This window comes from Carassius gibelio, chromosome A16, assembly GCF_023724105.1.
Source record: "Carassius gibelio isolate Cgi1373 ecotype wild population from Czech Republic chromosome A16, carGib1.2-hapl.c, whole genome shotgun sequence".
In the NCBI taxonomy this organism is placed as follows: Eukaryota; Metazoa; Chordata; class Actinopteri; order Cypriniformes; family Cyprinidae; genus Carassius; species Carassius gibelio.
In genome coordinates this window covers 7446900-7461456 of record NC_068386.1, presented here as the reverse complement: position 1 = coordinate 7461456, position 14557 = coordinate 7446900, and the positions used below count along the sequence as shown (strand labels likewise).

Genomic DNA, 14557 nt, shown 5'->3' with positions numbered 1-14557 from the left:
TTAGTCTTTATCTTGAGACGAAAATGCTTAATAGTCTTAGTTACATTTTAGTCATTTGAGTCTTTCATAGTTTTAGTCGACGAAAAATCATTACATTTTTGTCAACTTATAGTCAATAGTTTTAGCCAAACTTTAGTTACCAAAATGTATTTTGGTAGCTATCTTTATATGTAGTCTTTGACTACAATAATCAATAATTCTTCTCTCTTTAGACCAAATCAATTAAGCTTATGAGAAATTTAAATCAAGGACTGAATTTGGAAAAATGTGAATTACCGTATTTTTCGAACTATAAGTCACACCTGAGTATAAGTCGCATCAATCCAAAAATACGTCATGATGAGGAAAAAAAAAATAAGTCGCACTGGACTATACAGTAAGTACATTCATTTAGAACCAACAACCAAGATAAAACATTACCGTCTACAGCCGCGAGAGGGCGCTCTATGCTACTCAGTGTAGACTACAGGAGCACTGAGCAGCATCTCTGGCAGTATAGAGCGCCCTCTCGCGGCTGGAGACGGTAATGTATTCTCTTGGTTCTTTCTCTTAGTTCATGTCAAATTAATTTTGATAAATAAGTCGCACCTGACTATAAGTCGCAGGACCAGCCAAACTATGAAAAAAAAGTGTGACTTATAGTCCTGAAAATACGGTAATTATGACAATTAAAATTTTTGGGTGAACTATCCCTTTAAATGACAAAAAGAGCAACTTATAAAAACATTATTATACATAATTTTTTTTAAAGAACCACAATAAAGACAAATACAACAGATACAAATTAAACTAAATTTTTAGATACAGTAGGTTTTACATAACATGTATACATTTAACATCTTTTGTTGGTTAACATTAATGACAGATAGGTGTTTAATTTGGAATGCTCTCCTTTTAAGACGGAAGGCATGCATGAAATACTGACTCACGTTCAGTTTTCACCCACCTGTTTACATTCACTTAATTCATAACCTACTGTATTTACGTGGGATTCTCTACACGATAAACATTTGGACTGTTGTGTGTGTATTTGAGTGCTGAGAATTGATCAGGCGCTGTATATTAGAATTGAGGAAGTGGAGCGTGGACGCATGTGAGAGAAAGAACACTTCTATCACCACGATTTCACCTATCCCGCCTTCACGAACTTTAAGTTAATCGACAATGAATTGTGACTCCCGGGTAAAAACTGGACGTCTGGTTACCTTAATGCTATCCCTTCGGGTGCTGATGCCATTGTTTCAGATCGCTAGTTCACGTTTTATTAGTCTATCCATCCACTGTGGCTGCCATACTGACTAGATATGCGAACGGCCCTTATCCGATCGCAATCCAATGACAGGGAAGTACATTTTGAAGGACAATAGCTTATAGGATGCATTTTGAATGTCCGGTAGTCCTCAAATAACATTATATTCCAGTCTCGTCTAGTTAATGAAGACGCGGCATAAATTTTGTCATAATTTCGTCATCAGATAGAAGATCTCTTATCGTAAGTAACAAAGTGCAGATGGATCTACGATGCAAGCAAGAAATTCATTTGACAGTGTAGACAGCATCACTGATAATAACGGGAGTTTTTTGAGAGTGCTTAAACACGTGCTAGATTACAGTCGTCGCCAAAAGTTTGGTGTCTCGGGTTTTTATGGCAGTATGTATATACCCCAGAATGTTACGAAAAGTGATCAGATGAATTGCTATTAATTGCAAAGTCCCCATTGCAATGCAAATTAACTTAATCCCAAAAACATTTCCACTGCATTTTAGCTCTGCCACAAAAGGACCAGCTGACATCATGTCAGTGATTCTTTCATTAACACAGGATAGTGTTGATGAAGACAAGGCTAGGGATCACCCTGTCGTGCTGATAGAGTTAGAATAACAGACTGGAAGCTTTAAAATGAGGGTGGTGCTGGAAATCACACAAGCAGTTATCATTGCTTTGAAACAAAAAGGGATTCACAGGCAAAGATAATGCTGCTAGTAAGATTGCACCTAAATCAATCATTTATCAGATCATCAAGAACTTCAAGGGGAGAGGTTCAATTTCTATGAAGAAGGCTTCAGGGTGCCCAAGAAAGTCCAGCAAGTGCCAGGACTGTCTATTAAAGTTGATATAAGCTGCAGGATCAGGGCACCACAAGTTCAGAGCTTGCTCAGGAATGGCAGCAGGCAGGTGTTGGTGCATCTGCATGCACAGTGAGGCCAATACTTTTGGAGGATGGTCTGGTGTCGATAAGGGCAGCAAAAAACCCACTCCTCTCCAGGAAAAACATCAGGGACAGATTGATATTCTCCAAAAGGTACAGGGATTGGACTGCTGAGGACTGGGGTAAAGTCATTTTCTCTGATGAATCCCCTTTCCGATTGTTTGGGGCATACAGAAAAAAGCTTGTCCGGAGAAGAAAAGCTGAGTGCCACCATCAGTCCTGTCACTGTGTCATGCCAACAGTAAAGCATCTTGAGACCATTCATGTGTGGGGTTGCTTCTCAGCCAAGGGAGTGGGCACAATCACAATTTTGCCTAAAAACACAGCCATGAATAAAGATTGGTAAGAAAAAAAAACCTCCGAGAGCAACTACTCCCAACCATCCAAGAATGATTTGGTAAGGAACAATGCCTTTTCCAGCATAATGGAGCACCTTGACATAAAGCAAAAGTGATAATTAAGTGGCTCTGGGAACAAAACATAAAAATTTGGTGTTCATGGCCAGGAAACTCCCCAGACTTTAATCCCATTGAGAACTTGTGGTCAATCCTCAAGAGGCGGGTGGACAAACAAAAACCCACAAATTTTGACAAACTCCAAGCACTGAATATGCAAGAACGGGCTGCCAACAGTCAGGATGTGGCCCAGAAGATGACTGACAGCCTGCCAGGGCAAATTGCAGAGGTCTTGAAAAAGAAGGGTCAACACTGCAAATTCTGAGTCTTTGCATAAACTTATTGTAATTGTCAATAAAAGCCTTTGACACTTATGAAATTCTTGTAATTATTCTTCAGTATACCATAGTAACATCTGGCAAAAAGATCTTAAAACACTGAAACAGCAGACTTCAGCAGCAGAAATTAATATTTGTGTCTTTCTCAAAACATTTGGTCATGGCAGTATAGTTAGTGATAATGTGATAATGTAAATGTTTGCTCACCGTAACAGTCTCTTTGAATAAACGTGGAAATTAAAATAATGAAATGATTATTAACTTACAATGCTTTTATTAAACTGTGATCATGTCAAATACAAATGTAGTCGTATTAAAATATTTCATGACATGACACCCATACTTGCCTAAAGAGACAGGTTTATGATGTGCATAGTTAACAGATTACACTAATATTAGGCTCCTTTTAGCCTTATACCCTGGAGCTGGTTCTCTGCCTATGCTGAAGGGTCTGAAGTGGTTTCTAGTCAGTAAAACAAGCAAGAAGGCAGAGACCAACGTGTGATGCATCAAGTGGACAATCAACTACAAACAACTGAAACAAGAGATTTATCTTTTAAAACTTCAGCTACTGAAGCTACTGAGTCCTGCGAATAAGCTGCAATAATTATTTTTTTTCCACCCCTGGGCTGGTTTTCTGTTGTTTTCCTATGTGAACATGCGATGGAAGTATTTGACCATTCCATTGCTTTTTGCTGTTTTCTAGGTTAGTGTTTTTTTACGTGTCTAGAGACACCTTAATTCATACCTGCAGATACCCCTGCTTTAAACAATGACTGGCTGTGATTTTGGTGCTTGGAGTAGTATTTCACTTTTGTGTATAGAAAAATTATTATTCAAGAAACTGTGACCACACATGACCCCTAAATTATCCATGTCACCATTTTAAACTGCAATTCTTGAATTTAACTAACAGTAATGGTCAGAGAATACCATCAGTTTGACGGACAGTTTAGTGGATCACGCTTGGGAAGCTTGCTGGCATAGCATCTCAGAACAGAGTACTTATTGTGTGTGTTGTATGTGTGTGTGTGTGTGTGTGTGCGCAGAGGCCTTTCTTGGGGTGGCAACGAGAGGGTTGTTAAGGCGAGGATTGTGTCGTAAAGACAGCACCGTACAGTGAAGGTGCACTGAGGACAGGCCTCAGGTCAGTTTTAAGAACGCTGAGGTGGGAGTGCCGTCAAGTCAAATATAGAATCCTCAGCATTCTTGAGGCCATACCCATGGGTCCCGAGCTGTTCCGTTTATTCTTAACAATTCGCCACAGAATGTAAATGTCCGCAGAAATTTCTGCAAGCCATAAAATCCCCGAAAATGACTTAAGGTTTTGGGAAGTCATTTAATGTATTGCTGCTCAGGGTTGCCCCTCCCGTTGGGCCCCCAAAACAACACTGGGTTCATAGAAGTGTCATGAGAACTCCTCAGAGGGGTGGAAGAGTCAGCAGAATTACTTACGCCATGCTTGTCAGCCAAATAGTCGAACAGCATACGCCCGTCCCTGAAACACAAACATTTTTTGGGTTGCAGGGGTTTCTTAAGGTTGCAAGACAAGATGAAATACACTTATTTTCTTAAGGTAAAAGTTCTCAAAATAACTCATATAAATGAAACAATATTAAATAACATTTAGAACATATAGAGTCATAAATTTTAAATTAAATACATATACACACACAGGTCAAAAACAAAAATCATAATCATAAATATCATTAAAAGACTATATAAGAATAATCACAGTGCTGAGCTGCACCCAAAAACTCCTTTATTGCAAATTTAAATCTTTACTAGTCTTTGCCACTATCCTTCGAACCAATGGGTTTTACCCGTTTATCAGCAATAAGTTATTAATCATTTAAAATATAATTAAAGTATGATAACAAGTACATATATACATATCTATTACACTGAATGATGAACAAACATTGTTACACCCATATCATGACAATTGTATTTATTTTATGATTTTTAATTTTCGCAAAAGTTCTATTTAAAAAGTTGACACTTTTTTGACTCTGTGATATAAACTAGTTTAAAGTCAGATGAAACAGCACTGACAAACAGGAGAAACACTGCGCAACGATACAATCTAAGGATTTTCAATCAACAAATAGCCATTATTTACCATGGATTTATTGTAGTAACACTAACTGCAGCATGGTATTTATCGATATCAACTGATATTAATTTTTTTCATATTATAACTTTACAAAATCCCAGAAGAAATAATAAGGGAAGGTTGGAGCTGTGACTCAGCGGTAATGTGCTCTTAAGGTCATGGCCTAATGGTTAGAGTCTGACTTCCAACACAAAGGTTCCGGGTTCGAGTCTTAGGTTCGGCAGGAATTGTCAGTGAGGGGAGTTAATAACCAGCGCTCTCTTCCACCTTCAATACCAAAACTGAGGTGAGACCCTTGAGCAAGACACTGAACCCCCAACTGCTCCCCAGGCACTACAGCAAAAATGACTGCCCACTGGTCCGGGTGTGTGTGCATTTGTACGGGTTATATGCAGAGCACACACTCGGAGTATGGATCACCATACTTGGCCACATGTCACTTCACTTTCACACACTGAGTTACAGTATGGCGATCACATGGGTGACAATTCAAAACTGCTAGGGATGCACCGGTTGAACGGCCATAAATCGGAACCGGCTGGTCTTTGCTTAAAATACGCGATCGGCAATCGGCCGTTTTTTGGTCTTCATTAGGCCGATTTTTCCGGAAGTGCGGCCGTGTGCACAGACTACATTGTAATCGTTCGCTATGTCATTTGTGTGGAAGTATTTCGAAATCTGTGCGCAGGACACGAACAGCCGATCAGTACTGGAAATGCGGAGCTACATGTCTGAGGCACAGATAGCAGGAAGCGATCAGCCGTTGGTGAACTGGCGCACAAATAAGAGTCCCTTTTCTGCGCGCACTAAAGCTGCGCAAGTTTACTGTTACCGGTCCGACCGAGCCCTGGCCTGAACACGAGTAGACCGTGCGTGTGTTCAGATCAACTTCTCACGTGTTGGATGCGAAACGAAACAGACTAAACTGTTTTATTTTTTATTATTTATTTTTTTTGTAAAGTGGAACTTGCATAGACGTTTGAAAAGCCAGAAGTTAACGACAGTTCTGTATAGGATGATTATTTTTATTTTACCTTAAACTTACATCGACTTAATTTGATTTAAAAATCACCTGCTGTAGCACACTGAGAAAAAGTTTTTAATTCATCCAATTAAAAAAATTTAGGGTAATGATTCACATCTATATTTTTTACTTGAGAGAATAGTTATTTATTTTCATTGGCTCAAGTGAAAAAAATATAGATGTGAATCATTATCCTATTTTTTTTATTATTGGATGAATGAAAACACTTTGCATTTTGGAATAATCTATTTATATAGCATACTTTTATTTAGTCTGTAAATAAAGAAACTAGTAAATACCTTTTTTTAATTATTTAAAACCAAATTTAAAAACTAAAATACTGAATGCTGATCAAGAAACATCTTATTGAATGTGTGTTGATTGTGTTGTTTGGACTGTGCAGTTATTGCCTTTAATTTCACATGTTTACAGTTAATATTTAAATTTAACGCCAGTTCTCTGTAGTTTTAGCCCAATTCAAAAACAAAAGCTAAATGCTGATGTCTGTAACATCTATGTTTGTATTGAATGTAGGCTACTTATTATGCAGTTACTGCTGTTAATTTCAGATGGTTGCAGTTATTTTTTTCAATAGCCAAAAGCCAGTTTGGCCTATTAAATACCAAATAAACATCTTGTTTATGAACACTTTCCTTCTTTCTTGTTTGTTGCTTAAAAAAAAAAAAAAAACGGAAATCGGTATCGGAATCGGCCATTTTGTTTGTAAAAAATCGGTATCGGAATCGGCCATGAAAAATCATGATCGGTGCATCCCTAAAAACTGCTATAAATAATTTATTTCTCTTCAGATTATTTCCTGACACATCTAAAGAAAACATGATCCCTATATATATGCCTCGTGGTCTTTTTTTAATAATAAGGGGAAAAAGAATTGTATTGTCCGCCTGGCAAAAAAAGCAAGTCTGATTACTTATAATAGCATATATTTCTCAAACAGACTCATGATTTGAGGTATCATTCATATCCACTGAACAAACTTTGTGGGATAAGTTACACACCAACATTTAATAATGGGGTTTTGAAAAACCTATAAGCCTAAATATGAGCCTTAGTAAGTATTCCTTAGGAAACACCACTAAATAAAGAAAGAGAGGATAAGGTAACGAAGAAACGAAAAACTAACATTGCGTCTCCTCATCAGGTGAGAGGTAAAAATCTACTGCTATTTGTGCATATCATTGAGTTTTGGCAAAATGCTCAGCACTAACCATGCTTACCACACGACCACCTCCGCCAAATGTGGCCGTCCTCTGAAGAATTCGGCAAACGAAGGCATGTGTCACTATGCGCTCCAGACAGAAAGAGGAGGTTGCACGTTTATTTTATTTGTGGGGAGGTTCAAAGGCTTTTTATAAAAGGCGTACTCCTACAGTACTACTTCTGTTCCATTATACTATCATCTGACTGATGCTGGGCCACCTCCCTTAAACAATGTCCTAACCAGCGTTAAGCAATAAAACCTAACTATCTCCCTAATGCAAATCAGATTTAACTAAGCTAACCAGCCACAACAAGAAACAGAACAATTCTGCAATTGTCTGATTTATATTTCTACAGCATTGCGCTGGAGAGTCCCAACCTTATTGAAATCCCATTCTCATTGGTCTAAAATCTTATTCCCATCCCCTGAGAAGTTTAATTTAAAATGCAAACACTGTTATTTACTCACCCTCATTTCAATCCTCATGACTTCTTTGAAACACAAATAGATTTTTATAGCTGAACATCCAAGCTGCTCTTTTCCACACAATAAAACTCAAATTTTGAGTAACAACATTTCAGTCTGTTCCTCACACAGCTATCACATGGCTTCAGAAGATTAGAATATAGAGCAGAACACAAATCATGAGGGCTACTTTGATGATGCTCTCATGGTTTATATTTGTCTTTTTTGGGAGCTTGACAGTCCCAGTACTAAGGCAGAACAATTTTGGGAAACATTATTTTGCGGAAAAATAATGTTGTTTTTTTTTTTTTTTTTTTTTTGGTTTAGGCTCAATGTTGTTGAATCTTGTTTGTAGGGCAGCACAAATCCCCCCAAAATTCTAAGTAATAAATATAAATTATTCTAATGACAAATAAATTATAATTATAACAAGGGGGAAAAAAATGTGCATTTCCAAATACATGTTATACACAACCGAAGCGCTGAGCAGATTCATAATTTTTTTTTTATTTTGATTAATCAAACAATCTTGCCCAGTCCCCATTCATTGCACTGTATGGAAGAAAGCAGTGTGAACATTCTTAAAAATATCTCATTTTGTGATTCACAGAATAAATTAAATCACACACACTTTTGGAAACATAACATTTTTGGTAAACTATCTTTTTACAATTTAAATATCTACTGATAAGAACACTGATAGTTTCAAAATGGTTGTCTTGTCCTAAAAGTTTTGCATCAAACCTAGTTAAGACACAGTGTTACTGTCCTTACTGAGCATTTCTGCATTTATCCAACATCCTCAGCCCTCACCTAATATGTCCATAAACTAACAGTGAGTCCATGCTAATCTGTCTGCTGAAGAGGACATTACATTTTTACTCTTTACTCTCACCACCTCCCTTCTGGGTTGAAATGAGGAACAGACGGGGCAGGTTTTGCTACGGAGGTCAATGCACTAGTGCTGAGGGAACTGTGTGATAACTCGGCCCTTGGCCATTCAACGCAGCTTATCCATCTATCACGCTCCGTCTGTTAAAGAAAAAAATATCAATCGCCACACCATATGTCCCAACACTCCTGAACAATGGTCATGACAGATTTCCAAATGTATTATCACCTGCTTATATCATAGCATCCGGCCCGTGAGCGACACTGTCAGAGAACTGAACCAGTTAACATCCCACGACGCGGTTTAGAAGAACCACGTCACACACGAGCAGCCATTAACAAATAAAAGAACAAATAAAGACGAGTCCTGATCTGCACTTCCTCGTGGTCGTCTCGGCCCGTGAAACTTCAGACACTGAAAAATGCCCTCCGAAACCCGAAATTTTCAGATCGAACAAGTAAACTTCAAAGTCGCTCGTTAATGAAGAGCAGACATCCATTTGAGTGGGTTAATTAAGACTGCGCCTGGTTCTAAGGCCACAAACTTAATCCTGAACTGTGATAAAAGCATGTTTTGGAGAAACGAAACGCAAACTGGTCTTTAAAAATGTCTAGGGAAGGCAATACCACCTACTGAGATTTCTCACTGTAGAGACACCACAAACACACAGTGGTAGCCTGATAAAATATATAGAAGCTCGACGCGGTATTAGCGCTAGTAAAAGCAAGCAATTAAACAATAACTAAGTACAGATCGTGGCCTCAGCTACTGACTCTAGTTTGGCCTCTTGGCGGGGGCCAACAGACTCATGCACTGAACAGAGACACAAAACAGCTACAAAAAAAAGAATGGCAACTGCTATATGGCATGCAAATTTCAACAAAGCCCTGACAAACAAACCCCAAGTATTAAACTTTGGAATGTACATTGTCCTACCTGGTTTGTGCCAAGAATATGAATGTCACTTCAAGTCACACAGCTTTTTCTGAAGAGAGATTTAAACAATTGATTTTCCAAGCTATCACATGCAATCAGAATAAAAACCACACAGAACACACTACAGGCAATACAGCACCCTAGAATCATATCAGCAACTTTTGCAATAGAAAACATATTTCTACACTAATCCTTCAAAACTAACAAAGCTTAGTTAGCATGAACCATGTTCACGTGAGACGTCAAAGCCCCAGTTAGTATAATTACTAAAATTAAAAATGCTCAAATTTACAGCAATAATGTAAATTAAATGATAAATGTAAATTCTTAGCATCAACCAAAGTGAATAAAACACTCAGCACCTTTTATTTATTTATTCGTTATTTGCAGTTTTGAATAATTAGTCTATAGAATAATGTTCCTTAAACAGATTAAAGCTGAATGTCTTTATCATTTGATTTGCCATTTCAGTTATTCATTTACAGTTTTGCTGGATTCATGAGGGAACTTTATGCAGTTCATGAGTTAAGGAAAAACGTATTATTTAAATTAGGGATGTCAACGATTAATCGATGATCGATTAATTGTCGATAAGAGATGCAATCGATTAAGGCTATCGATGGTCGGTTAACCGATTCAATGTTGGGCTGCGTGCGGCTCATGCGCACTCAACACGTGCGAGCGGCTGTGAGTGACGGTGACGATATATAAAAGCATCATCATTCATTCACAATGTACAAATTAAGCTTTTAATGTGATTTAAACTTTAAAGTACATTAAAATAGAAACAACATAAAAGTTCTTCAACATTAAATGCAATAGAAATGTAGTTACTAATCATTTCATCAGATAACTGTTTTATATCGTGCGCTTTGCAGGGCTGCGGGACACAGTGACAGGACAGTCTATTCATTCCTACAACTTGTTAATTCATTCCTACGAATTATTAATGTGGCAATTGTCCATGTTTCATTGATTTTGTTCCCTAAATAACCCATGATTTAAGTGAAATAAGGGAACAAATTAATAAATCGAACGAATTCTTAATTCATGAAATCTTTAATTTCCCTTCCCATGTTTACCACAGTAAGAGATGCGAAAACAGTTATTAAAAGCGGAAGATAATAAAATAAACCTGGGAAATTAGAGGGTTAGACTATGAAGATTTAGGAAAAGAAACAATGCCTAAATATACTGAATTTGTGGAAATTCGTGACCAACCGGCAAACCAGAACAAAGCCGCGTAAATGAAGACTATGGGGTCCAAAAGCATGGTCGCGATCTAACATTTTCCAGTTAACCTATTATTCCTCTAATAAACAAAGCTTTTATACCACACTTGTCATAATCAGATCTTATCATTTCTAAATAAATAATTGCTGGATTCAAAACAGCGATTAATAGGCGCTGTGACCGACACATTCCTGGAGCATTCAGTTTAAATAGACCGTAGTATACCGGTCCACTCTGCTGTTATGCCAAGGACGTTTTTGCTCATATGAAGAGGATCATCTTTTCCGTCTATATGCGAATGCGTGTTAAGTACAAGCCTAGTTTACATTATAAATAATAGTTTAACATTCAAATACATTGCGAATATGGAAACATTTCGATTTGTGCCGAATGAGACATGAGCAATAACCTCCAAATAAATCTAGCCAAAGCCGCGCTCGCTCATCCTCGTCTGCACGCATGCACTGTCACGATCTAATGCGCTGTATGCCGGATTTTTAAAAATTCTGGGACAGATTTCTAGGACAGAATCCAGCAGGATCAAATTAATGTGAGCAACTGTGTTTTGGTGCAGCAGCGTCGATGTAGTTCACTTAATGTGCAGCGCAGTCACACGCGCTCCACATTTCGGATAATTTTATACAATAATGTCAGTTGAAAACATTGCAATTGTGCTTTAAAATACAACAACGAGCACCACAAAACCATTTAAAGATGCGCGTTCAGCGTTCTCCTTGCGGGATTGGAAACTGTCAACAAAGTAAAATGACCTCAAAAGTATGGCGCGCTCTCTTCATTTTATCAAATGATCATAATCGCATCAATTCATTTTATAATCCTACTACTAGCATTTTATTCAGACTAAAACCTCTTTAATTCAAGTTAGAAATCGTTTTGTGTGTGTGTGTGGCTTTTGCACATCCTGTCATACCGCTGACTGCGTGCCTGCAATAGACGCATTTTGCAGTATTATGGTTAACGATTAATCGATTAATTGATCGTTAATTTAAACGACGATCGATCATGGAAATAATCGAAATTTGACATCCCTAATTTAAATCATCAAAGTATGTAACCATAACTCAAATCATAAAAATGGAAATCCCTGCCATACAGCACAGGACAGAAAAAGACTCAAATATTTAAGCCTATAGCTATAGCATTCTCAAGATCAGGTCTAAATCACATCAAATACAGTGAAAAATTCAGCCACTAAGTAATTGCTATGGTGTCTCTTATGTCTAGGTTTGTTGGCAACTGAATGAGAGCATAAAATTAACAATGTCTTCACAATCCAACATAATTAAAAAGAATCCTCTGTTAAAAATCTATCCTAATGGAGACAACTATCTGAGAACATCTCTACTGCCTTCAGTGATCAGTGCAACAGCCTTCTTTTAATTAAATGAAAACATCTCTAATCCCTAAGACACCACATATCTAAACCTAAAACATCTAGATTGGCAGGCGGCTAGAAATGAGGAACATCCATCAAAGAAAAGCAAGCCCTGGACGAAGACCAGAATTTTAACCAAAATATTTTAATTACAGCAAAGTCAGCATCAAAAAACAAAGAACAAAAAGTAGCCTCCATGAAACTCACCACAGGATGCTCTAGCATTCTGCTCTTCTGAAATTTGCAGAATGAAACCATATACTCATCCACATGGCAATTTCAATCAAATACAAACCGATTGTGATTACAAATGCCCACTGATGTTCTGCCATCCACTTAATTAAATGGCACTTACTGTAATCCCGACCTTCCAGAAAAAGAGCCACAAACGTCCTGTTTGGAGTATCATTTGGCATCGGGGAGGGCTCCGTCCCACATCCCTGAGGACTGTCTTGTCTAAACTATGTGCAATTGAACACTGTTCAACTTACATTAGATGAACAACAAAATAAGTAAAGCACCATGTAAGCTGTTGCTTGGAATAGAAAATGACTAAACTACTGTCATAATAACATTTAAAAGATTATCTGGATAGACAAACCAGTGTAAAATTTAAATAAGTGGGGTTTACTGATTGTTTTTATTTTTTGGCACTAACACAAATAAGTTTTGCATGTAGAATTTTTTTTTACACTGTTAGTACATGTATAATTTGAGCATTTACCTTGTTGACTGCATCTGCCTCATGGTCTCTGGGTCCTCAAACACCTTCACAATCGGCTCGGTCTCAGATTGCAGCTGTTTCAGTTGAGCCACAACTTCAGTCCTCTTTTCTCTGAGAGCTGGAAAAGTGCAGATGATACATTCTTCTTATATGAATCTCAAAGTCAATTCTCATGCATCACAGAAAGCCATTAGAAGTTAATCCACTCACAGTTGGGTATTTCTTTGTCAGGATATAAATTCCTGTACACATCCATGGCAAAGTCCACCATGTTGGTGTCACTGAGGAGTTCCAGCTTTCCATGGAGGAGCTCGTTCTCATTGTAGATCTAGAAAACAGTGATGGAAACATGAATAGTACATTCACAACTTCAATAACATCTATTTAGGAGTAATGCAGAAATGTTATTTTGAATATATTTTTCTTAACACGAATCTTGTTGCAACAAACTGGAACAGCTATAATGTAACTGCAATGCAAATTCAGAAACGCTTTTGCTAGAACATACACATACGATAAATACGTTTTTTCAACAATTTTACTATTTCTTTTAAGGCTGTCAATTTTTTTTGTCATTTTTGCAACTACAACAAAACCTCATCTTTGTCAGATATCATCAGTTATATATCTTATGAAAACTATATGAAACAATGAAACAACACACGAGCGTAGAAGATAAATGTAAACAAAGCAGCGTTGGATTAAAAAAGAATGGCAAGCCAAGAACAAGTGACAGATGTGCTAAACTCTCTAGCTGCTTACAATGCTGTCCAGTTAGGCAGTTTACTAGCAAACAATCAACAGAAGGGTTAATTATATTATGAATAAACTATTATTCATGTCAAAGTTTGTTGGCTCTGTCGATACTCATTATTATTATTTATTATCGGTCGAAATCATGAGTTACGTGATTAAAAAAAAACGGACTTGCCGGTGCGGCACCACTATCGTGGCTAAACTACCGCGTACACGTGGTACTACTTTTGCCGCCTTCTACAAACAAACGGTTTCAGCGCCTTTTCAAACACGAATGTACGTTGCACTTGTACCTCTTTTACTGAGAGGAATTCCAGCAGTGGGAAAACGAGATGCCTATCCAAAAAGTGGGCTATTCGGGTGGTCAGATCGTATTCCGCCATATTGACAACGGAAGAGGACGCGCTTCAAAACAGGAAAAAACTTTATTTAATAAGGTGCGCTCACACACAGTCCATAGCGCCACGGGCTGCATCTACAGGCGTCACACAGTGGCCTATCAAAGGGAATATACTGCTTTCAATTAAATGATGTTTGCTTTCTAAAGATGTTTACGCTAATAGAATATAATAGAATAACGTTAACAAAACAGAAAACAATATTTTAACTTATAAAGCTGGCTCAGCTGTACTACTCTTCTAGAAAATAATAAAGTAAAAAAAAGGACTAACAGAATAAAATAAAGGTGGAAAACAATTAGATTTAATGATATAAAACTTACTCTTTTGTAAACAAGAACAGAATAGAAAAGAATAAATGTAAATAAAATACAATTGAATAAAAAAATACTTGACTGAACAGAATACATTTAAGTAATAAAATATAATTGTCTTTAATAAAATTTACTTGA

The 14557-nt window shown here is 37.3% G+C and overlaps 1 protein-coding gene and 1 long non-coding RNA gene across 3 annotated transcripts in view; both read right to left on the bottom strand.

The window, feature by feature from the left end:
* The window catches only part of LOC128030816 (eukaryotic translation initiation factor 3 subunit E-A), a 43387-nt gene extending 29228 nt beyond the window's left edge, over nt 1–14159 (bottom strand). For both annotated transcript variants that reach the window (XM_052618826.1, XM_052618827.1), the window contains exons 1-4: nt 14001–14159; nt 13162–13279; nt 12952–13069; nt 4399–4441 (exon numbers count right to left, since the gene is read on the bottom strand). In XM_052618826.1, the coding sequence (XP_052474786.1) occupies nt 4399–4441; nt 12952–13069; nt 13162–13279; nt 14001–14090 (369 nt within the window). In that variant the 5' untranslated portion in view covers nt 14091–14159. The remainder of the gene's footprint in view (nt 1–4398; nt 4442–12951; nt 13070–13161; nt 13280–14000) is intronic.
* LOC128030818 (uncharacterized) lies at nt 8269–12943 on the bottom strand. Its single transcript, XR_008187972.1, has 3 exons — nt 12583–12943; nt 9599–9647; nt 8269–8322 (listed from the first exon to the last, which is right to left on the bottom strand). It is a non-coding gene; the product is annotated as an uncharacterized LOC128030818 (long non-coding RNA).
* Nucleotides 14160–14557: the final 398 nt, after the last annotated feature.